Below are 22,004 nucleotides of genomic sequence, written 5' to 3' on the forward strand. Positions count from 1 at the left end.
CAGGACAAGGCTGCATCATTAATAAAGAACACAATGATAAAACTGTACCTAATCTTCACCCTTGTCTAAAAATATGATTCACATACCATTTTTTTTATTATAGTTTTCAAATAATTACAAGAATGTGGAGATACATCACAATCCATGTACATACATAGCAGACAGAAAAATAAACCTGCCATGTAAAAATAGATACATTTTGAGGAAACTTGCTTTAGGTAAATTACAGCTGTTGACCTTTCCTCAACTCTGCCCATCACCCGATTCAACTATTTTGTAGCTCTGTGCAATGTCCTAGTCCAATGATTCTCAAACTTTTCACACCAAGTACTACCAGATCTGAACCTGGTCTATAACATGTAACCTGGCTCTGCCAGACTGATATGTCTATCGCTCTGAAATGAGTTCTACATAATATTATCAAGAGTTTGTGAGACAAATATCGTGAGAATTCATCTGGCATAAAACAGGTTAATAAAAAGACCATTCCAGGACAAATCGGGGCTAAACAAGGTCTAAAATAGGACTAAGACATTATCTAAGTAGTTCTGTCCAGGGAATAACCCAAAGTAAAATAAATGTCAGTTTATAAGCGATATCTAAGGACAATGAGATATCTAAGGACAATGTATATGAAATAATTTCTGATCCATAGGGCCAGGAACAAAGAAAAGGCTTAAAACTTATACTCTGATTTTACTTCCATAATTTCCGAAGTTTGTTGAACAACTCCAGATACTGCGTCATGGTGTCAATACAGTCTGAGGGAGCAAAAAGCCCTTCCGGTTTCACAGTGAAAACAGACGGTAGTTCAGGAACATTTGCACCAAGAAAAGACTGCATAAACTCCTTCAAGAGATTCCAGCAGTCTCCTGGGACCACACAGGGGCAATATTCCACCTATAAAAACACAGCAAACGGTTCATATAAACAAAGACGGAAGATCTGGAGCAGGGCTTCAAGTTACCTTTCAAGGTGACTGTCATAGTGGATAGTTTTACTAGCCTGACTAGCAACAATGATGTGATGTTGAATGTCATTCACCATTAATTTATGAGAGAAGCAACAAGAGACTATTATTACTTTGTTGTTGTTGTTGTTAGATTGTTATTTTAGTTCATGGCATTTCCCCACTGACCTGACCTGACCTGACCTGTCCTAGCATGTTTAGGAAAAACAGCAACAACTTAGAAATAACTTCAATAAAATATATCCAGGCAAATTTTGTGGCTGACGGAACTGAATTTATTACCACTTTAAGATAGTGAGCTAGTAATAATGCCCTAATTGATTATGAGTAATTCAAAAATATATATACCTCGACAGATATCCCTCTTGCGCTTGAGTTCATTGTCACTGTCCCAACTTTGATTGAGAAGTCACTGTAGCGATATTTCGACCCTCTACATTCCACCTTGTGTCCCTTGGCATTCTGGAAGTGGCTTTTCAGCTTTATCATAAGAACATCAAAATTTGCATCAGCCACAAGACAAGGACCCCCTTCGAACAGGGCCATGCTGCTTAGTGGCGTTTCAGAGTTGTGCATCACATACAGCAGCTTAGATGGCTGACCTGGAGAAGAAAGGCAAAAAGCAGGTGTTAATTACAACAGTTTCTTGGTAATTGCAGTTACTTTAACATGCGCCCGTCAACAGAAATCTGGGGCCAAGGGCAAGAAGTCTCACATTGGCCCCCCTACATAGGACGAGGGTCCAATTCTAGGCCTCCAAGACCCTGGGGCCCAGTACAACAGACCCCTTTGTATCCCCCTCTTCTCCTTTACTTCCACCACATATCCACATGCATAAATTACACAGTTTTGTCATTTTATGGAAATCTGCTGTTGTTTGTCCACAGGTTTGTTCTTTGGGCTTAAGATTTAGGTTGAGTCGGAGAAAGACAATTTGTCGCAATTGTTGTTCTTGAGATATAATTTCGAGAATATTGTCAATAAACACAACCTCAAAAAGAGACAGAGTGCAATCTCACAAACAAGGGTGTATTTTTTTTTTCACCTTTTGTGGTGCATTTGAGCTCATCCCTGATTTTTGTTATTGACCATGGGGACCTATGGTTGATCATGGTTGACCCACACACAGGTTCAACATGAGGGTAATTTTAAAATATTATTTTTCTCTACATAAAACGTGTCAGTATTTTACCGCTTGCATTAGCAGTCGCGTGGTACGTCTCACAGTCCACACAGAAGTTTCCCTGCTGCTTCACGGCTCCGAGTTGCTCGAGTTTCTTGTGCAGGAGGTCCACGGTTTGCTGCACGCTTTTCCCCTCCATCACGGGCACCTGGCACACGCTAAACACACAATCACATAAAGGATAAAAGCACAGAGGTTACGCTACCAGAATATAGCCACCCTAATTAGTTTGTACAGTAACAGTAACATGTGCTACAATAAAGTTAATATCTTACCACGAAACCCCCATTTTTTTGTTTCAGATAAAGCTTTTTCAGTTTCTACTTCCGGGTCGTGTGCAGTTGACTTGTTTATTTTATATTTACAGAGGACATAATAATAATAAAGTACATTTTAGGCATGTAAATACGAGTTATTATACAAATTTCAAAACAATATTCTAATTTCACGTTTTCGTGAACTTTAAAGTAAGTAGCTTTTAATTACGTCACTTCCGCGCAGTCCTTCCTCAGCTGCACGTGTAAGCATGTTGTAAAGGTGCAAATGTTTACGCTGCGGGACGCTGGAAATAACTTAAAAATTATCATCGAATACTGTGTGTAAGCGGAGGATAAAAGCGAGCAGACATGCCTAAAGTGAAAAAGTCCCGAGGAGTTGAAAAAATCGGAGCCATGGCACTTGCGGACCAGATTGAGGAGGCCGACACAGTGAGAGCCAGAGGCCGGGTGAAGAGCAGAGAGTCCCGGGGACAAGATGAGGATAGTTACGTGGACGAACGCTTGTCCAGGAAGATCTTACAACAAGCAAGAATACAACAAGAGGAGCTACAAACTGAGTACGGCCTGGCCCCAGAAAAGAAGAAGACCCCAGTCACAGTCCTTGGTTAGTAAATGCATTATTGTAATACAATTGAGACAGTAGTTGATCATGGTATATTCAACACATACCATGGTATATTCAACACATACCACTGCCAAACTGTTATTTATAAAATGTTAAATAAAGCTTTAAAAGTATACATGGATAAAGCCCTTGGTTAGTAAATGTATTATAGTTATATCATATACCTGCTATATACATATAGGTATGTGCGTTGCACTAATGAAATTTCTCCATGTGGGACAATAAAGGATTATCTTATCTTATCTTATCTTTTGTATGAGGGTACTATTCAAGACTGTGATATAATTAACCAAGGCATATTTGCACAAAGATAAGCTTTTAAAGTATAAGCATAGTGTTATTGTTGGTACAAAAATGTATATGTGGAGAGGAAAAAACAATAACTTTGCAGGTAACAACATTATTTTGTTATGTACTAACAAGAGAGATTCAACCAAAGATCAACAGATAAGGCAAATTTTCTGTGAGTGTTGTGATATAGTTAGATACCAGTAAAGATTATATTGACTTCTCATGATTATTCTCCATAATCATTAAAAAACAAACAAAATCTATGTTTTACCTATAGTATTACCCAACCATTTGTTGACCAGTGATTGTATGAAATGTTTTTATTTCTCAGGGCCTGACACTAACGATGGAGACTCAGATGAGGAGTGGCCTGCACTAGGAGACGCTGGAGCTAGTGATGTTGGCTGTGACACAGAGATTGTTGTTGATGCAGACGACGAGAAGGCTATTGAGATGTTCATGAACAAGAATCCTCCAGTCAGGTGTGAATAGACTCTTACGTCTTTAACAAAAGGGCTTTCCTTTTTGTTAACCACCAAACACAGTATTACATGGTGGCTAGGGGCTCCAATAGACCACAACCATCTACCCAAATGCTTAAAGGAATAATTTACAGGAGTAGGTTGGATTCGTAAAAGGGTCATATCAGAACTAAAACTATTTTAAGATATTGTTAGTGACTTTAAATTAACCTGTGGTGGGAGTAATTTCCTTTAAAATACAAACGTATTTTTGCTTGTTTGATTTTAGGCGGACCTTAGCGGACATTATAATGGAAAAAATAACAGAAAAACAAACTGAGGTAGGGACTGTGATGTCCGAGGTATCAGGATGCCCAATGCCACAACTTGACCCACGGGTAACAGAAGTGTACAAAGAAGTTGGGAAGGTAAGACTTTCAATTCAATAGATGGGAGATAATATTTTGTATTTTTTTTACGTTTGACTGTTTGCTTAAGGTTCTGTCCAAATATCGCAGTGGAAAATTACCTAAAGCTTTTAAAATCATCCCCGCTCTGGCTAACTGGGAACAAATCCTATATTTGACTGAGCCTGGAAGCTGGACTGCTGCTGCTATGTACCAAGCAACAAGGTTTGTTGAGTTCATATTATTTGTTTAAGTTTCTAGAGTGTGTTGATGTCCACTCTTAGACGAGAGAGAGCTTTTCGCTCAGAATCAGAAAAGGTTTCATTGCTATGTGAGTGAACACAATTCGTAAACTAAGAACTTGCTTTGGCATTAGGATGCAATATCCAACAATTAAAACAATATTCAAAATATATATATATACACTGTGATGAAAAGAGGCATATATCAAGCATGGATTATCACAAAGAAATCACAAATGTAAATGTAAAGGCAACCAAGACCAAATAAACACCCAATAGTGATACAGACGTGTCCTCGAGATGGCACCAAAAGTACTATTTCGATCAATCACGCTGCTGAGAGTATGTTATTTGCACTGACATGTTTCCAACTCTGCTAAACCTTCGACCAGCCCTAAACACCCGGAAATCTCTGGAGTGGCCTGTAAAAAGTGACAACGTTCTTTATGTTGCTATACTATATAATAAATCCCTCAACAATATGATCTACATCAGGGGTTGGAAAATCTAGGTGTGTCACAGTGGGCATGCAGAAGAGTGACACGGGCAGCAAAATGGTCAGGAAAAAATAGTACGCTTATGTCCAGCTGCACTCTGAGGCATTTGGTCTTTCTCCCGCAGTTCGGAGCAACTGCTTTCATTCAGCTTCTGAATGATAGCAGTGCAGTGCACTCTGTGCCCACAGTGGCTTTGGGGCCTTTTCCCCGGTTCTTGTGCACTATGGAACCGCTGTGCTCTTTATCGGTGGAGGAGCTGTGTGTCCTTATGATCGAGCGGCCCTTTGACACTGTTATGTCTTTCTTTCTGTGCCCAAAATGTGCCATGTAGTTATGACTTTATCCTGGTCCTGTCCAAAGCTCTGTTTGTGGTCAAATTATCACTAACAGCAGCCAGACAGTTCATTGGGCCCTAATGAGAAGCAATAATAAAGACGCTTTAGGAAGAAATTATAAGGAACATATTATGGAGAGTAAGCCTTAACATTAAATATCAGGAAATAAAATAATTAAGGGATTTATTCAATTTATATAAGATTGTATTGGGGGAAATTGGGCTGTTTTATGCGAGAACAAATTGGGAAAGTTTGTTGGTTAACACTTTGAATTGAATAATGAATGAATGATTCTATTGTGGCACACTCAGAGGCATGGACCCAAAGCCAAAAGGTTTGCATAAGATCTACATAGTAAAAGTAGTTCTGTCTACCCCAGTCTCAGTGGAACAGTGTGTCCCATTTAAAGAATCCAATATTTAGAGTTGATGGTGTTAGTCTGTTATGGGATTACTCACGATTAAATTATATATTCCTCACCATTTTTGCCAAGATGTTGAACATGTTTATCCCCATTAATTACAGAGACATTAATCATGTCAGAAACAAAAAAGGTTTTTAGTAATTTGAAGCCCATCAGCAACTGTGTATTTTAACTTTTTTTCCAGAATTTTTTCTTCAAACTTAAAAGAGCGTATGGCCCAGAGGTTTTACAATTTGGTGCTGTTACCTCGGATACGAGATGATATCGCAGAGTATAAACGACTCAACTTCCATCTGTACAGCGCGTTAAAGAAAGCTCTGTTCAAACCTGGGGCATGGTTTAAAGGTAAGCTTTCCCAGAACAATACCATACACAGAAATAGTCTAAAGCAGTTGTGCATTTAGGTCGGTTCTCATGAGAGTAGTATGAATGAAGGCCAGTAGAGGGTGCTGTTGTTCAAGTTTAAAGAGTCCTTTGCATTAAGCTCCTCTTGGAAAGTGTTTTTGTATTACTCCATAACATTTTACTATTTCAAAACTTAGTTCTTTGCCAGCTTTTGTAGTGGTTAATGAAACTATTGAGTATCTTGTATGTATTTACTTGGTTTAAAACACGAGTGTCTTTTTTTCACAGAGTTTTGAAACATACAGAGCGTCACAGACAACATGACAATGAAATGAATCATTCAAACTTTAGCATTGACATAATTGTGAAGAGCCACCACTCCTTTTAATAAGGTTTGGAACTTTAGGTCTGTACGACATCAAAATATTTTGTTATTTAGGTTATGAAAACAGATTGTTTCTAACCTAAAAAAAGTACGGTACTACTTTTGGTTATTTGGGCCAATTTACAGCAAAAAATCGTCTGATGGCCGCATTTCTTTATACACCCCTGGTTTAAGAGAAGGTTACATGTGCTAAGAGTTTTGGATCTTTATACTTAATTTAAACTGCCAGTTGTGTACGGTTTCACCAAAAACATGTGTCTTCATAGGTATATTGATCCCTATGTGTGAATCGGGGACGTGCACGCTCAGAGAAGCTATTATTATTGGAAGCATTCTCACAAAATGCTCAGTTCCTGTGCTCCACTCAAGGTAAAGATAATTTCCATGATTATATCTTGTCTAAGGAAATTCTTGTTCAGCTATTCAGGCTATTTAACTAATTGCGCTCTTATCTGCATGCCGTTAGTTAAACCTTAATATGTAGTTTTTTTCATTCATTGTCCCGTGTGTCTCTTTCAGTGCTGCAATGCTTAAATTGGCAGAGATGGAGTACAACGGCGCAAACAGCATTTTCTTGCGGCTGATGCTGGACAAGAAGTATGCCCTGCCTTTCCGTGTCCTAGACGCCCTGGTGGCTCACTTCCTGTCATTCCGAAGTGAAAAACGCATGCTTCCTGTGCTTTGGCATCAGAGCTTGCTCACCTTGGCTCAGCGCTATAAAGCGGATTTAGCGTCTGAACAAAAAGCTGCGTTATTGGAGCTGCTCAAGATACAAACGCACCCACCGATTTCAGCAGAGATTCGAAGAGAACTCCAGAACTCAGAGTGCCGGGACGTTGAAGTTGGTCTGCCTGCAATGGTAGAAATGGACTGAGTGGTGTCACCTGTCTCATTTACGTTCATTCACTGATGCAAAATACAATATTTATCTTCACTGACTGCTCAATGACATGCCTTGTAATGTGATCACTGTTTCGGTTGAAGACAAATATTAAATCAAAAATAATTCATTAATTTATCAATTTTTTGAGTTCCATTGAAAAACAAAAATGTCCTTGTCCTTTCTTCTCTTAGGATACGTTCACACTTCACTAACAACACATTAAAATTAGGACTAAACTAGTGTAACGGGTGAGTATTAACCCAAAACTAAACATAGACAAGAACAGGGTTAAAACAGGACTAAAACTGGACCAAATCTGTTCTACATCAGAAATGGCTCTTATTTTAATCAATGTATCGAGTATAAAACATGCTGTGGTCATTAACAGTGAAGTTATTCAAAGTGCATATGGTTTTACTTACAATTTTGCCTAGTTGTCTCCAGTATTTATTTATTTTTTGACAAAGTTTAGAATTGTAATTTTTGTTCGAACATGAGCACCAAATATAACATGAGTAAAGGTATTTCCAATACCTAGCAACCAGACTAAACAACAGCCTAAATGTATTTAAAATTACTCAATAGTTTGACAAATATTACCTGATAAAACGTTTATTTGGTTGAATGATAGTCGGTAATGGTTTATTTTTAAAATGTATTTATTACAGTCAAGATTCTTTATAACAAGACATTTATAACAAACAATGATGATAGCAGTCAGAATGGCACGTCGCTTTTAGATGACATCACACAACTCGGACACTTCGTTTTATTTTTCCAAATTTCTTCACAAACTGCTACTTCATGGATGTAAAACTATGATAAATATGTACCACAGATTCTATACCACCAAACTAAGTCATAATGAGCAAAACAGTCAAATAGACTTAACACCTTTTGAAAGTGTCATAGAAAATTGGACTTAAGGCTCAGCATATTCTCCTATTATTTACAAATCTGTCAATAATCCACTCGCCCATACAAACAAGTAATAACACATTTATAAGAATTGCCAATGGCCTATTATTTCCATGGAAGTAATTTAATACATCCATGATTGTTTACGTTTTTCGCAACCACACCTGACCACGCCCACCTAGCCTCCTCGGGGTCACCGGGGTCACGCAAGCAAAACTCCAAGAACAGCGTTAAATGTGCAGTTAATGGGTAAATTTGTTTCATCGTTGACAGTATTAATATAAGTGAACTCTTCAAGAAAAATAACACTTTGCCAAAAAAAAAAGTAACTGAGCCGTAAACATGGACTGTTAGCCATTTAATGTACATGCTAGCGTTTAAATGAAGTGAATCTTACTTTGCTAAACAATTCACGTGCAGCGTCGTTGCATGCGTTGTTTTTTGTTGTTGCGACGTTTTATTTGCGCAGTGTCGCCTCAGTTTGCACACATGAAGCCCTCGGATGGACCAGAGTAGAGCTGGGGGTCTTGGGGACACCTCGGGGAGAGACCCTGACCCCGACAGTGCGCGGGACGGTGATGCGGTGGTCCGGGCGGGCTTGGATCCGGTGCTGACCGCGGACCACCGGGCTCTGCAAAACCTGCGGGCGCTGGAGAAAGCCTGCCCAGTTCAGCGCTACTTTGGTGGCGTCCAGACTGACATCGAGCCCTTCATGAGGAGAGTAGTGACTGTGTGGATGTTCCAGGTGGGCAATGAAGAAGACCCCCAATGTGATGGGTTCAGTCTGATTGTGATTGTATCTTTTGGTTGTCCTGCACAGCCATTTAGGCCCCTATCTAAATGAATGTCACACTTTTTTATTTGATGCTACTCGATTGTACAAGATAAGTGATGTATGAGAACATTTATTTGTCCCACAACTATTACGTGGTTTAGACTATGATTATGTACAGTTCAGCATATGGACAGAATAAATTGCAGGTAAAGAGACTTAAGTGAATTCACATTATGTTTAAGTATATTACCATCTATTGCTATTTCAATCTCTCTCTCTATCTCTGTGAGTTACGGTTGATAAAAAGCTGAAAATCATTTGGTGTTATTGCAGTTTTTAATCTATGAATCTAGATTCAGTCCAGAATCTGTCCGTCCATGTCCCACCGCGTTTAACAACTCACCCGGGATATAGGGGGATGGCCAAAGTAATGAACTTAGATTCTAACACAACCTGATCCCTTTTTTCTTAGGAACTGATAAAATAATGCCACCACTTGTAATGCTCGTGAGCAAAAATAATTCACCTAGTTCGGTTGTGCTGACAGAGAAGATGCAATATACTATGTACTGTATAGTGGTCCAGGAAATCACTCAACTAAGAGTAAGAGTGTTCAGCTTATTTTATATTGTCAACATGAAGCTTTTTCCCTTGTAGACTTACCATGCAGTCCGAAAACTAGTAAAATAATTGTCATCACTAAACCATAAAGGTCAAAACATTTGCCTGCTAAATTCTATGACTTATGGGTTTCAGTTACCTTTTTTTATTAATTTCAAAGACTTTTTATCAACCCACTATGTTGCATTTACAGGTGTGTGAAGAGCAGAAATGCGAAGAAGAGGTTTTTCCATTGGCAGTGCATTACATGGACAGATACCTGAGTCTTTCTCCCGCGAAAAGGTCCAGACTTCAGCTTTTGGGAGGTGTGTGCATGTTCATGGCGTCCAAAATGAGAGAGACTGTCCCCCTGACCGCCAGCAAGCTCTGCATCTACACTGACAACTCTGTGTCGGTTTCGGACATCCTGGTACGTGGTTCAACATGTGAGGATTTAGCGTGTGTGTGTGTGTGTGTGTGCGTGTGCGTGTGTGTGTGTGTGTGTGTGTTTGTTGTCTCCCAGTCATTCAAACAAGTTCAGCAGCGACAGATTTCAGGAAATACTTTGTGTGGCAATATGACAAAAAAAATGAATCTTTTCTTGAACACAAACAATACAAACCTTAAATGATTGCGTTTTAATACAGAAAATCGCCAAATTTCTTCCTCTCAAGTCAACATTCTGCCCCACATGCTTTTACCCCTCGAGTTAAAAGCCCCAAGATGAACATTGACACTCAAAACTAGCCTGTGAAATGATTTAATTCATAAATGACATGTTTATTGTATTTGTATCTGAATTGGACCTTGCGTTGAGTGAAGTTTCTGTTGCAGTACTGGGAGGCGGCAGTGGTGTCCCATTTGGACTGGGCCTTGGCCTCAGTCGTGCCCTCTGATTTCCTGGAGCCAATTCTTGTCACTCTTCCCTTTGTTCAGCCCCATCATCTTCCCAATGTGCGCCGGCATGTCCACTGCTACATCTCCCTGGCAGTTATTGGTATGTTATATAACCCGGGTTCAATGGAAGAGGAAAAGCCAGGAGGTAAACATGAAAAGGGATTCACTACCCCAAAGTTTTTAGATATTGCCTGATGAAGAACGTGTATAATGACGAAAGCAAGCAGTTTAGCAGACAAAACATGCTAATAAATGTCTCCTTTCTTATTCTGTGACAAAAGTAATACGAAATATTGTAAATGCAGCCCAGAAACAGTATGACAGTATGACGGTGACTGTCCGCAGTGATTCATGGCCACAGCAGACATAAGTTAGATAGCGATGTGTCAGCAGTTCATTTGGAGCTGGGTTTGTGTAATCCTGTATTGTTTATTCTGAATGAGCAGCGCCCGAGCTTTCAGCGGGATCATTTCACACACATCTCTCATGTGCCTCAGGACACGGGTCACCAACCATCTGTCTCAGCCGCTCTCTGTCTTTACCTACCATAAATCCTTTATCCATTTTGACCAATTTTGTGAGGCTAATTTTACCGCCTGGAGCTGTTGGGCTCATTTTGGGCTCACGTGTCCAAAATTGGGAAACCGTTGTCCATTGTTCATCCACAGGGTGTGTCTGTGGTTGTCCACCCATGTGTTGTCCTCAGAGACAATAGTTACATTGGTCACTATTGCAGGGTACCAACAAACCCAGGGAAACTGATCCCGCTTTTATTTAACTAGAGGCGCTCGGACCCTCCAAAGAGAATTGCTTAACTTCACCAAAATCTAATTTGTACTTTTATTTGATAGAACAGCTACATAAGATTTTCAATTATTTAAAGACCATTAAGGTGTTATTGCCTTGCAATGTTCATCGGAGTGGCATCTTGTGCTTGGTGCTTTTATAGCTAAGAATACCTTAAAATACTTAAATACTCTCCACAGAATCAGTGGGACTTGGTATGGTGCAGTTTAACGTCACACAAGCAGATGACCCTCCACCTGAAAAGTTACATAATGCACCTTTAAATGTAAATGTATTATGACTTACTTTATGCCTAGACCAGATTGTTACAATTCTGGTTGTTTTTGGCTGACAAATTTAAGTAGTGGGTGTAAAAAGTGAGACAGCGTGTGCCCTTTCATGAGCCGATTCATCTGGATTATCGCAAATTTATATCATGATTCAAGACCTAATTTATAAACCAATCTCTCATTTTCCTTGATGCGTAATCAAAATCTTACCCAGAGGCTTTGTGTTTCAGACTGCATGTTTCTAGATTTCCTGCCATCCACAATCGCCTGCGCCTGTGTGAGTGTTGCTATGGAGAAGCTCTCGCTGCTGGACAATGGCGTCTCCTCTGAAGTCGTGATGAAATCTTTGAGCATCGCTTTGACTATCGAACTTGTAAGACATGGGTTGAGGGGGACCGTTTGACTTACTGCTCCTATCCTGATTAAATAATGGCATAATAGTATGTACATGCATCAACAAAAACTATTACATTTCCTTTGATTTTGAACAGGACTCTATTATCCACTGCTTTGACCAGTTGAGGTGCAGCGCAGACAGCCTGCCCAACGTGAAGGCATCTGCACCCATCCCAGAGATATGATGTACTCCGCCTAAAAACTGAAGCAGAAAATTACCTGGACTATAAATGTCTATAAGGTTGTCACAAATCAGTTTACATGTTTATTTCTAGCAATTGAGATTTTGTTTTGTCGTATGTTAAATATTTAGACGGCCTGTTGCTATTTGCCCTGAAATTAATTTAGTCTTGTGATGTTCAATCAGTATTTTGACATATTTGGGGTCTGATTTTGATTAAAAGAAACCTACTGAAACCATACCAGCTCATTTGTTTTATTCATTTATTTTCCCATCTCCATCTCAGCAGTGCAGAAAACGGAACAGTAATGAAAATACAGTTCTTTGGCACATGTTCTCCATACTTTTAATGTACCGTCTTCAAATAGGAAAATAAAAATTCCAGTTGTGATTTTTCAAAGACATTTCCATTCTAATGCATAAAATGGTACAAAATTGGAGAAATGCAGAAACAGTTACTACAAGCACACTTGCAGGATTTAAAATTACCTTCATAGTGCATCTAATGTTTCTTACATAGTTTTGCAAAAGAAAAAAGTTAATCAAGGCATATTATTTTTCCTGCATTTGATGTCACCATCAGGGAAAGTACAGCTTTGGTTATAATGTTTGGGCCATAATATAAGGTCACTGAAGGCACTAATGTAGTACAATTAGAGCATTTAAACCCATAAAATGAACAATTAGCTGCACTTAAGTGTGTGCCATCCACATCTATTATGAACCGGTTTGACGGATCACTTCTAAAGTCAGGTAAAAAACAACAACAACCTGAATTCACTTTGAGATCCACATACAAGTAATAACCAGCACTTTTAATTTAGAAAAAAACATTAGCAACATTCTCTTTGGAAGGCAAGAAATGTACCTCTAGTCTTACAAGATTAAGTAAAAAAGTTACGTCCAGCCATTTCCTTTGTCCTTTGCTTCAGGTAAAGATTACAATTTATAATAAATCAGTAGATCCATAACAAAAACTGTTAAAATTGAACTGAAAAATATTTTTGGCATAATTTGTTTTAATAATATATTTGATATCTAGCCCTGAAAGTAGAGGCTTTGACAGACACCATAAGGCCTCTTAATTTAAATAATACAACATATTCAACATTCATCATCCTGTGAATTGTTGCGTGTGCCTTTTAAATATCCAGCATTTAATTAGACTTCCTCCTACATTTTGGTTCTGTGCAGTTACTGAAGCCGTGTTAGTTCAGTTAAATGTTCAGTGGCCACAGGATGTTTCATGTTAAAACTCTGCCCTCATCATTGACCTGTTGCTGTGCTGCGCAGGACCATGGCCTGTTTATAGGCCTCCGTCACATTGTCACAGTCTGTGATGGAGAAGGTGCTGTCGGCCACTCCGGTCTCGTAGCAGGTCCAGGGCCTCTGTAAGCCCTCAGTCAGACCCCGGCTCTCATGGATGTTCAGCAGGTTGTCTGCAGACACACAGCCTCTCATACGGCTCTTAACTGGTTTGTCCAGGGGTGCAGAGGGGCCCATGCGGTCTGGCAGATCCAACTGATCGAAAGATTCTGAAGACAAAATGCTGTCCTCACTGATTGCTGCACTGGGCCTGAGGCGGGACACACCCTGGGGCAGAGATGCTGCTAACTGGTCTAGTGATCCGAATTCCAACAGCCCCCCAGAGGAGTACTTCCCATTACGCTTTAGTATGCCTTTTCTGTGAGTGGGCTCAGTGGGGCCGTCCTGAGGCGGGGGCACCCAGCCTGAGTCACTGTTTTCCGGAGAGGAAGAGTAGTACCCAGACTCCTGCTCCGTGGGCTTCTTCAAAATGCCTTTACGAGGAGCGACTGAAGGGGCGTCGTCTGCAGCTAAACTCACCGTTTGCGGCTCCACAGGCGCCACCATCGGAGTCTCACTCACACTCTTTTGTTTAACACTGTTCCTCCTCTTCAGGATGCTCTTAAAGGGACGACTGTCGGAGCCGCCTTCATGAATGTTCTGGGACACATTGTTTTCTTTGCGTGACCTCCTTATGGAGCGTTGCCTTATTACGTCACCTCCTCCCTGTGAGCGCAGCAGGCACCTCACCTTTGAACCATTCTCCAGCAGAGGTCTTGATGTTCGCCTGAGCCAGTTAGCGACACTGGTCAACCCGTTGGTGTGTGCTTTGGTGGGAGATCCCGGGGCCTCCTCCACTGGGCTGGGCTTGGTCTCTGTCAGTAACGGCTGCTGGTAGCCCCAGTTCAGCCACCAGTGCCCAGCAATCTCCTCTATGTTTGCTCTGCGCTCAGGATTTACCATCAACATCCAGCGAATCAGCCCACATGCGTCTGAACAACAAAGACAACTCTCAAGTACATAAATAAGTAAAGCCTTCATTTGAGTATTTTTGAAAGGAGACTCACCTGATGGTTTCTTTGGGTTTCGATAGTTTCCAGAGCTGATCTGCTGAACCAGAGCTTTATGACTGAATCCATCAAATGGCATTGTGCCATGGACCAGGGTGTATAACAACACTCCCAGAGACCAGGTGTCAACCTCAGGACCTTTGTAGGGACGTCCATTCACAATCTCAGGAGAGGCGTAGAGAGGGCTCCCACAGAAGGTCTGAAGGTACTCATCACAGTGAAACAGGTTTGACAGGCCAAAATCTGCAATCTGCAACAAAATACAACTTCACTAGGACAGTAGTGTGCGGCTACGCTGTGATGAAGAATAGTGTCAGGTACAATTTTCAAACATTTCCTGATTGGTCAGTAAAGTGAAGTGATATTGTACAATATTATCAGTCAATCATAAACCTGCCTGAACGTTTTGGGCCGTGTGGGGCCAGTTCTTGATCGTACCTTGACATTTCCATTGCCGTCTAGTAAAATATTCTCCAGCTTCAGGTCCCGGTGAACAACCCCATTCTGTAGACAAAAAAAACATTTTTGTTAAACAAATGATACACAATTATATATTTCTACCTTACTGTTGAGGTTTATCTTGTATAAGAGGAGTTGTTTACACTGGGTCAGATCGCACGTCTTTTCTAAGAGATGTTTTTCTCTCCCAGGAATGTAAGCTATGTCTCATTGTTCTCAGCTCTGCAGGGGGCATGCCTTGACCTCTGGCAGAATGCATTTAGTTTTCCATCAAAAATGCAGGCTTGCTACATGTTGCAGTGTGCAGTGTGTCAACAGAAACTGATAACACAGGATTAACAGCTTTGGCTGGCTGCTTTAAACACTGGCAACTAGAACTGAATAAAAATAAGACAGATGGTGTGCACAGAATGACACGGCCATTCACTTGAGCAAACATCTCTTAAAGCTACAAAACACCACCCAGTTTGACCAAAATACTGTTCATGAGCACAGTGCCAATGCCAGTGCCTGTGCCATCACACCCTCATTAGATACAGACTGCAAGTGTCTGTGCAGGGCTGCTGGCCTTCAGCCACGACAGCGCTTCACACATCAACTGCTCATTTAGCTCCACAGTTCTCATGGCATCTCCCGAAACCAACAGGCTTACTCTGAATAATGCCCATTATGTAACTTTGGGGGTGCCAGTGCCCTGGAAAAAACAATGCATTTCTGAGAGGAGCTGTGCGTCACTGGTATCCAAGTGTATTCAACAACGTAGGCTATTGATTACATTCATACCAAGACAACCTTTGTGAAATGAGGCCAAGCGAAAACCACTTTCTCGCTTATAGTTGTAAATATGCAGACACAAAACGACTCCAGGAATCACACTTACCTGATGACAGTGGTGGACAGCTGACACGATCTGCCTGAAGAAGTGTCTCGCCTCACGCTCCGAGAGGTTTCTTTTGTCACAGATGTAGTCGTAGAGATCGCCTCGACTGGCATACTCCATCACGATCACAATTTTGTCCTTGTTTTCAAAGACTGCAAAAGCAAAACGCACACCTGATTAGTCAAGACACACAGACATTTTATTATGCAATCCCACAGTTCGCAGTGAAATAAGCCGGGCCTAGCATGTGAAACCTTTCCAGTTTGCAGAACACTGAAGACACAACAACTAGCTGTAACTGCCGGTTGCCGCTTATGTAATTCCTGTTGACCACATAAAGACTTGCGTGACCAGACTCGGAAATCGAACGGATCCTGATTGAGAGGCTTGGTTTGACCGCTGTCACGTTTCTTGTTGCACGGGTCTCGGGGGTGGTGCCCCATGTGGAAACTGAAGAACTGGGCCAGTTAAGAATGCCTTCAACATACCTTCATAAATGGTGATGATATGGGGGTGACACAGAGATGACATGATCTCAATTTCCCTGCGGATGTGGACAAGATCTTGCTCATCTTTGATCTTCTCTTTTCTGATGGATTTTATGGCAACCTGAGAAAAGAATAAGAAATAATCATTACTAAACTTGATTTTTTGCGATTTTTTAGCTTTGTTTTATTTTGTCGATTTGTCAATTATTTATTTTGATTGGTTTGCAAAAGGCAGGTGGATATAAGATTTTTTTTTATTTTATTTTTTTACAAAAGTTGACCAAGATGAAGCTAAAACAAAATTCAGCCAGAGAGAGTCTACATAAGAGTGCATTTCCAAAAGGTTTTTCATTGAAACCACCAATTTTGCACATTTCTTTTTGGGTTCATGGCTAATCTGTCTCAGTCATAAAACGTCTTCTCTCAGTAAATGGCATGTTCTGGAGTCTGTTTACAGTAAAAAAAAACCATCATTATTATTAAATTGTTGGCGAATAATTAATTAATTTGCTTCAGCCTTAATATACACCCTCTCTATCAAAAGCACACAATTCTTATAATCACTCAAAGAATCTTAATCCATAACAACAAAGTAAATACTTAAATGTGAAAAGAGCTTCTCCTCCCGTTGGGTGGACAACGTGCAGTGACTTGTTAATTCCTTAAGTGGGGGCTACATGTCCCTTATTGTCTGCAGTAAATTATCCATTGTGTGCGATCAGGCCATTATATCAAGCGGCGTGATCCGTGGGGTGCTCTGCAAAGGAGGAGCGGTCACATGCAGCTAACAAGTCGTAACGTTGCTTTTGTGTGTTTGAGGCTCAGATGCCTGAGATTCCAGTGTCCATAAGTGCATCACCAAAATCCCCTCCAAGGTTAAAAGGTGTAAGCAGCAGATGGGAAGGGGAGGTGGTCTTCTTGTGCTCAAAGGGCTCAAAGCTGCAGACAAAAGCTTCGCAGCGCAGCACCTCGTCATGTCAGAGTCAGCTCAGCCTGTGACTCACCGTCTGGCCTGCCCGCTCAGCACCGTATCCGCGACACTTTGACCTTTTCCCCTTTTTTGGAAAACTTAAACTTCCTGCGTTTGTTTGCATTTCTGTCAGACAGGGCGGCGGGCTGCTCGTGATGCGTTCGCACCACAGTGAGGGTGAACGTTGTCTCAGCCCTGAGTGAAAGTCTTGGTATTCTACGTAATAGGCACGTCAGGGATGAATTACTAGTGGTGTTCTGGACGAATGCAGACGTATTTCACAGTTTTCTATGATATTCACTGTGTTGACAGATAATCTCTTCCAACTTGTGGTAACGTGTTCAATTGAATTCTAGCACCTGCGTGTAGAGATGGGCAATATTGACAAAAATGAATGCCTATGAATACCAATATTTGTTTTGAGGTTCCAGATAATGTCAATCCAACAGCCTTTAAATAACAGCTCTTTTTGAAGCCTTTTAACCATAAACAATACACTCAATCTAAATGTGCAGATCTTCAAAACAACATTCACAATACTATCTAAATTTCAATATATTGCTCAGACCCAGCTCTGCCTGCATGTTTGCACCTTTGGAATGTTTGAATTATTTTGTAAAAATAAGACTTGAATAGTGGCCAAACCCAGACTCGAGCAGGTTTTCCTTGTTCTAGGATTTTTGTATTTGCAATTACATAGACTGTTTAGAATAGAATGTTTTTTGGTTTGTTTTTAATAATACTGTTCTTGTTTCACTAGTTACATTGCAATGTTTACAACTAGTAGAGTTAAATATAGCTTCACTTAATTATTTATTTTTTGTATCTTATACTTGTATTGTGTAGCACTTTGGAAACTGTTCTTGTTTATTAAATGTGCTATATAAAGAAAGTGGATTATATGTTTACTATTTAAAAACGACCAACTTCACACATTGTCAATGGTCATTATTCTTTTTTAATGATTTAATAATAAAATCCTTTCTCCATTTGATATCTTGTATGAATGGCTTTGGGTTAGTTGTTGTTTTGAATATATATAAAAGTGTCCTCCTCTTACACTGTGCTGTTGTATAATCAGACTTTTGCTGTAATGAGACAATGGGAACAGCTGTTGTCATCGAGCATTAGCACGCAAGATGAAGCCATTCTTTGTGATGCGTCACTCCCTGTTTCGAATAACACACTATTGTCCAATAGGTTTACAGTAGCAGGACAGGAACACAACAAAGTGAAAAAGGTCAAAACCAACTCAAGCCCATTATCCCATCGCTTTCTTTTAATCACCCAGACAAAGATAGAGGCCTAATCAGTGTTTTAACAGTTTCATAGTAAGCAGAGGGGGCAGGAAGACTTGATAACTCCCAGGCCTCTCAGTTATTTCCTGTAAAAGCAGAAGGCAAGTCGAGCCATGCCAGGACCAGGGGCGTGTACCAGTCCAGACTGTGCCCAAACAGCGGCAGGTACAGGGGAATTTCCTCTCGACGCACTCGACACTTTCCTCACAACTTTCATGACACTATTATGACTATTTCAGATAAGGTCGACGCAGCTGAGCCATGTTTAGTCACAATCGATTGGTCAGATACAGCAACATTTCTGTCACAGTGACTCATATTTACATGTATATTTATATGTGAGGATTCTTTAATACCAGGAAGCAGAAAGCCATTCTGCAAAATGAGATGAGTCAGTGACAAACAGGTGTCCAAAAATCCTAATAGAGCTGTGCAAATACATTTAAAAACATTTAATCAAGATCAAGGGTCAATATTATTAACGCTCACAGTTAATCCTTTGTCAGCAAAAGCATGTGGTTTTGAAGAGTTCAGACGGAGGAAACATTTTGAAAAATGTTGTGATAATGGCAATGACAATGATAATGGCAATGATGTTTTGTCTATGCTCTGGAAATGGTGTAATATTACAAGGAACAAAAAAATAAATACAAGTTATAGCCTGTAACAAATAAAAGAGCTAGGATATCAGTTTATTGGAGACTATTGTACTACTGTAAGACTATTGATGGGACTAGATCATAAACTGAATGATGGAATTATTTTTTGGTGGAAAATGTGGTCGTCAATAACTGAAATTGTACAAATCAAACCTAAATCATTGGGTTTAATGTACTAAAAGGAAGAACCCAAAAACATAAAAGTGCATTTGTTAAGTTAATTGCAACTGATTCCTTTTAAAGTTTCTCACCCCCCAGTTTATTTTAAATCCTTCCCATTTCCTCTAAAGTCAGGGAAGTTGCCTGGAATCCACCTGAAAGGATTTGACTCTACAGATGTTGCCATTATTATCATCATTCTATTATTCATTGTTTTATGTTGCACCTTAACTCTGAGACAAGTTCCTATGTTTGCGAAATGTGTTCACAATTATAATAGCAACAAACCTTTTCTGATTCTGGGTTTCCTGCTCTGCCCAGGAACACATGAGGTCATCCAACTACAAATTCTCTCACTCACTTTCCAATGAAACTTATTTTTGATATTTATGCGACAGGGTGGAGAGTGTATAGTGACACATTTGGTGTAATTGTATTAGAGGATGCATAAACAAATTGTATTCAATCACCAATTTAACCTTTTTCAATGGGTAAAATTATGTTTTGTATTTAAATGAATCACAGAGAAACCGAAACCCCCTAGTTTGTTTCCATGTGTTACATTTGTAAGTCTGGAGTAAGCAGCAGATTAAAAACAGCCTAGAAAGTGGACTATTAGGATATGTCTATCATTAACACAAATGCATTTCATCACTTTTTAAAATCCCAGTGATAAGGGAAAGCTGATTTCACAAATGTTTTGATCATTTAGAGTGGCTGACTTGGGTTAAAACTCCAAAGTCTGTCCCTCTCAGTGCAAACACCACTGTTTGCCTACACTCAATGACACACTTTGCCTTCTGTCACTTTACTCAGACAGGTTTTTGGACTTGTATTAACGAAGATGGACTTAAAAGTTAAGACCAGAGTAGATTTTCTTAATCAAAATCGGACTCAGACTACCTGTGCACAGCCGGTCACCTATAAATAGTGCTTTTCCAGACAACAGGTGTCCGGTGGTGGAGCAGAGCCGCGCGTAAAATGCACAAACCGGTCAAACTAAAGTGCGGATTGTGCGTGGTTCAGGTGCAAACAGTGTGTCCGGTGTGTCCGGTGTGTCCGGTGTGTCCGGTCTCACCAGTCTGCCCGAGCGCTCCTTCGCCTTCTTCACTTTGCCGTAGGTGCCTTTCCCGAGCGTCTCCAGAAACTCGTACCGGTGCTTCAGGTTGTGCTTGTGGTGATGCCTCTTCACGGCTTGGCGCTTCGTGACGGCGGCGGACCCCTGGCACTGCGGTGTTTTGGGGTCACTCTCGTCGACGGGGAAACCGCAACTGTTCGCAGACAATCGCCGCAAACCCAACACATCCATCTTGGGGGCCCCCGGGAGCGCGATACAGCTTCTGCCTGTGTTATATTGAAAATACGCGAGTTGCGAACAGCATTCCTCTGTCGTGAACCAAAATGTGTTCAAAGTGGCGCAAAAAACAACAACAGCGGACGGAAAAAGCGTGCCCGTTTTGTCCCCGCAGACTCGTGGAGGAGCAGAGTGAGTGTGCCGTGTGGAGACGAGGACCACCGAGGACACGGGACACGTCCTGCACCGAGGAGGCGTCGCAGGTAAGTGAGGAGCGCTCGCTTTGTGGACTCTGGGCAGCCCGGACACGATGTGAGAGACTCTAGTTTGTTTATGTCATTTAGTCCAGTGTGTTGTTAGGAATGTCCATGATGTCTGAGTTTGACTTGTGATCTGTGGTGCACAAAACAAACTGTTACAAGTGGCGCGGTTTATGCACAAGGTGAATATTAATGTAGATCCAAAGGGAGATTTCGGTGTGCGCCGGAACACGCAACAAGCGCACCGAGTCCACAGTGCGACACTTGAATGAAACTTTGCAACAAAACAGGCATTCAAAGACTATGTTCCACAGATATATGGCATATTCTGCAAGTTTGGTGGTCCCGGCTAAGTTAATTGTGATTTGATCAACACTGCAATTATTATTATTACTATATCATGACTTTATGCTGCAGTATTGTTCATGTACGGTAGAGGTTGCAATGATTTTGCAATGCACAGCCTATTGTTATGAAGTGGCCAGTTGTCAAATAAGGGAAGACAAGGCAAGTTTATTTGTAGAGCACATTTCATACACAAGGCAATTCAAAGTGCTTCACACAACAGGAAAAATGCAAAAATATATTAAAATTAACGAAAAAAAATAATTAAAAACACCTAGCCACAGAGGGTAACGTGTTTTCGGAGTTATACACAGCTAAACAAAACAGTTTTTAGCTTGGATTTGAACATTGTCAGAGTTGAAGCCTGTCTCACATCTTCAGGAAGACTGTTCCAGATTTTAGCTGCATCAAAATAAAAAAAATAAGACCTGAAGTTATCACTAGATACTGCTGAGCCCATCAGGAATCTCTCATATATTTAATGGCCCCATAACTACAACTACATCCATGGTGAAAATAAAATAATCATTCTGGTGGAAACTCTATTGGACACACGATGCATGTCCTGACATGAACGTACAGTGCACTGCCGTGTATCTGTCACATGATGGCGCTACAGCATGTCAAATGCCCTCTGCTCATGAAAGG

General features: G+C 40.6%; 4 protein-coding genes across 4 annotated transcripts; 2 read left to right on the forward strand and 2 right to left on the reverse strand.

Annotated features, from left to right (window-relative positions):
* Positions 1-211: 211 nt before the first annotated feature.
* On the reverse strand, positions 212-2,330 carry med20 (mediator complex subunit 20). The gene is made up of 3 exons (XM_072452878.1): positions 2,163-2,330; positions 1,319-1,572; positions 212-900 (listed from the first exon to the last, which is right to left on the reverse strand). Exons 1-3 carry the CDS (start codon positions 2,290-2,292, stop codon positions 697-699), a joined length of 588 nt encoding a protein of 195 aa, XP_072308979.1. The 5' UTR covers positions 2,293-2,330; the 3' UTR covers positions 212-696.
* Positions 2,331-2,664: 334 nt separating this feature from the next.
* Positions 2,665-7,346, forward strand: bysl (bystin-like). The gene is made up of 7 exons (XM_072452253.1): positions 2,665-3,035; positions 3,679-3,829; positions 4,098-4,236; positions 4,307-4,440; positions 5,898-6,058; positions 6,710-6,812; positions 6,963-7,346. The coding sequence occupies exons 1-7, from the start codon at positions 2,780-2,782 to the stop codon at positions 7,315-7,317; spliced, it is 1,299 nt and encodes a 432-aa protein (XP_072308354.1). The 5' UTR covers positions 2,665-2,779; the 3' UTR covers positions 7,318-7,346.
* A 1,351-nt stretch (positions 7,347-8,697) lies between these two features.
* ccnd3 (cyclin D3) lies at positions 8,698-12,173 on the forward strand. The gene is made up of 5 exons (XM_072452908.1): positions 8,698-8,989; positions 9,834-10,049; positions 10,454-10,616; positions 11,823-11,965; positions 12,084-12,173. The coding sequence occupies exons 1-5, from the start codon at positions 8,747-8,749 to the stop codon at positions 12,171-12,173; spliced, it is 855 nt and encodes a 284-aa protein (XP_072309009.1). The 5' UTR covers positions 8,698-8,746.
* Positions 12,174-12,805: 632 nt separating this feature from the next.
* On the reverse strand, positions 12,806-20,790 carry nuak2 (NUAK family, SNF1-like kinase, 2). Its single transcript, XM_072452262.1, has 6 exons — positions 20,536-20,790; positions 16,372-16,492; positions 15,884-16,035; positions 14,983-15,048; positions 14,542-14,794; positions 12,806-14,466 (listed from the first exon to the last, which is right to left on the reverse strand). Exons 1-6 carry the CDS (start codon positions 20,764-20,766, stop codon positions 13,436-13,438), a joined length of 1,854 nt encoding a protein of 617 aa, XP_072308363.1. The 5' UTR covers positions 20,767-20,790; the 3' UTR covers positions 12,806-13,435.
* Between the last annotated feature and the right edge of the window lie 1,214 nt (positions 20,791-22,004).

Source organism: Eucyclogobius newberryi, unplaced genomic scaffold, assembly GCF_026437365.1.
Source record: "Eucyclogobius newberryi isolate DKJ021-1_F unplaced genomic scaffold, fEucNew1.0.hap1 SCAF_19, whole genome shotgun sequence".
NCBI classification, from domain to species: domain Eukaryota; kingdom Metazoa; phylum Chordata; class Actinopteri; order Gobiiformes; family Gobiidae; genus Eucyclogobius; species Eucyclogobius newberryi.

Coding starts and splice junctions, on each gene's coding strand:
- med20 (XM_072452878.1), bottom strand. CDS start 2,292: ATGGAGGGGAAAAGCGTGCAGCAAACCGTGGACCTCCTGCACAAGAAA. Junction 1,573..2,162: donor CGCGACTGCTAATGCAAGCG/GTAAAATACTGA, acceptor TTTCTTCTCCAG/GTCAGCCATCTAAGCTGCTG. Junction 901..1,318: donor CAAGAGGGATATCTGTCGAG/GTATATATATTT, acceptor GTGTTTTTATAG/GTGGAATATTGCCCCTGTGT.
- bysl (XM_072452253.1), top strand. CDS start 2,780: ATGCCTAAAGTGAAAAAGTCCCGAGGAGTTGAAAAAATCGGAGCCATG. Junction 4,237..4,306: donor TGTACAAAGAAGTTGGGAAG/GTAAGACTTTCA, acceptor TGTTTGCTTAAG/GTTCTGTCCAAATATCGCAG. Junction 4,441..5,897: donor GCTATGTACCAAGCAACAAG/GTTTGTTGAGTT, acceptor CTTTTTTTCCAG/AATTTTTTCTTCAAACTTAA.
- ccnd3 (XM_072452908.1), top strand. CDS start 8,747: ATGGACCAGAGTAGAGCTGGGGGTCTTGGGGACACCTCGGGGAGAGAC. Junction 8,990..9,833: donor TGACTGTGTGGATGTTCCAG/GTGGGCAATGAA, acceptor TTGCATTTACAG/GTGTGTGAAGAGCAGAAATG. Junction 10,617..11,822: donor CATCTCCCTGGCAGTTATTG/GTATGTTATATA, acceptor TTTGTGTTTCAG/ACTGCATGTTTCTAGATTTC.
- nuak2 (XM_072452262.1), bottom strand. CDS start 20,766: ATGGATGTGTTGGGTTTGCGGCGATTGTCTGCGAACAGTTGCGGTTTC. Junction 16,493..20,535: donor AGGAGCGCTCGGGCAGACTG/GTGAGACCGGAC, acceptor TTCTTTTCTCAG/GTTGCCATAAAATCCATCAG. Junction 16,036..16,371: donor TATCATCACCATTTATGAAG/GTATGTTGAAGG, acceptor TTGCTTTTGCAG/TCTTTGAAAACAAGGACAAA.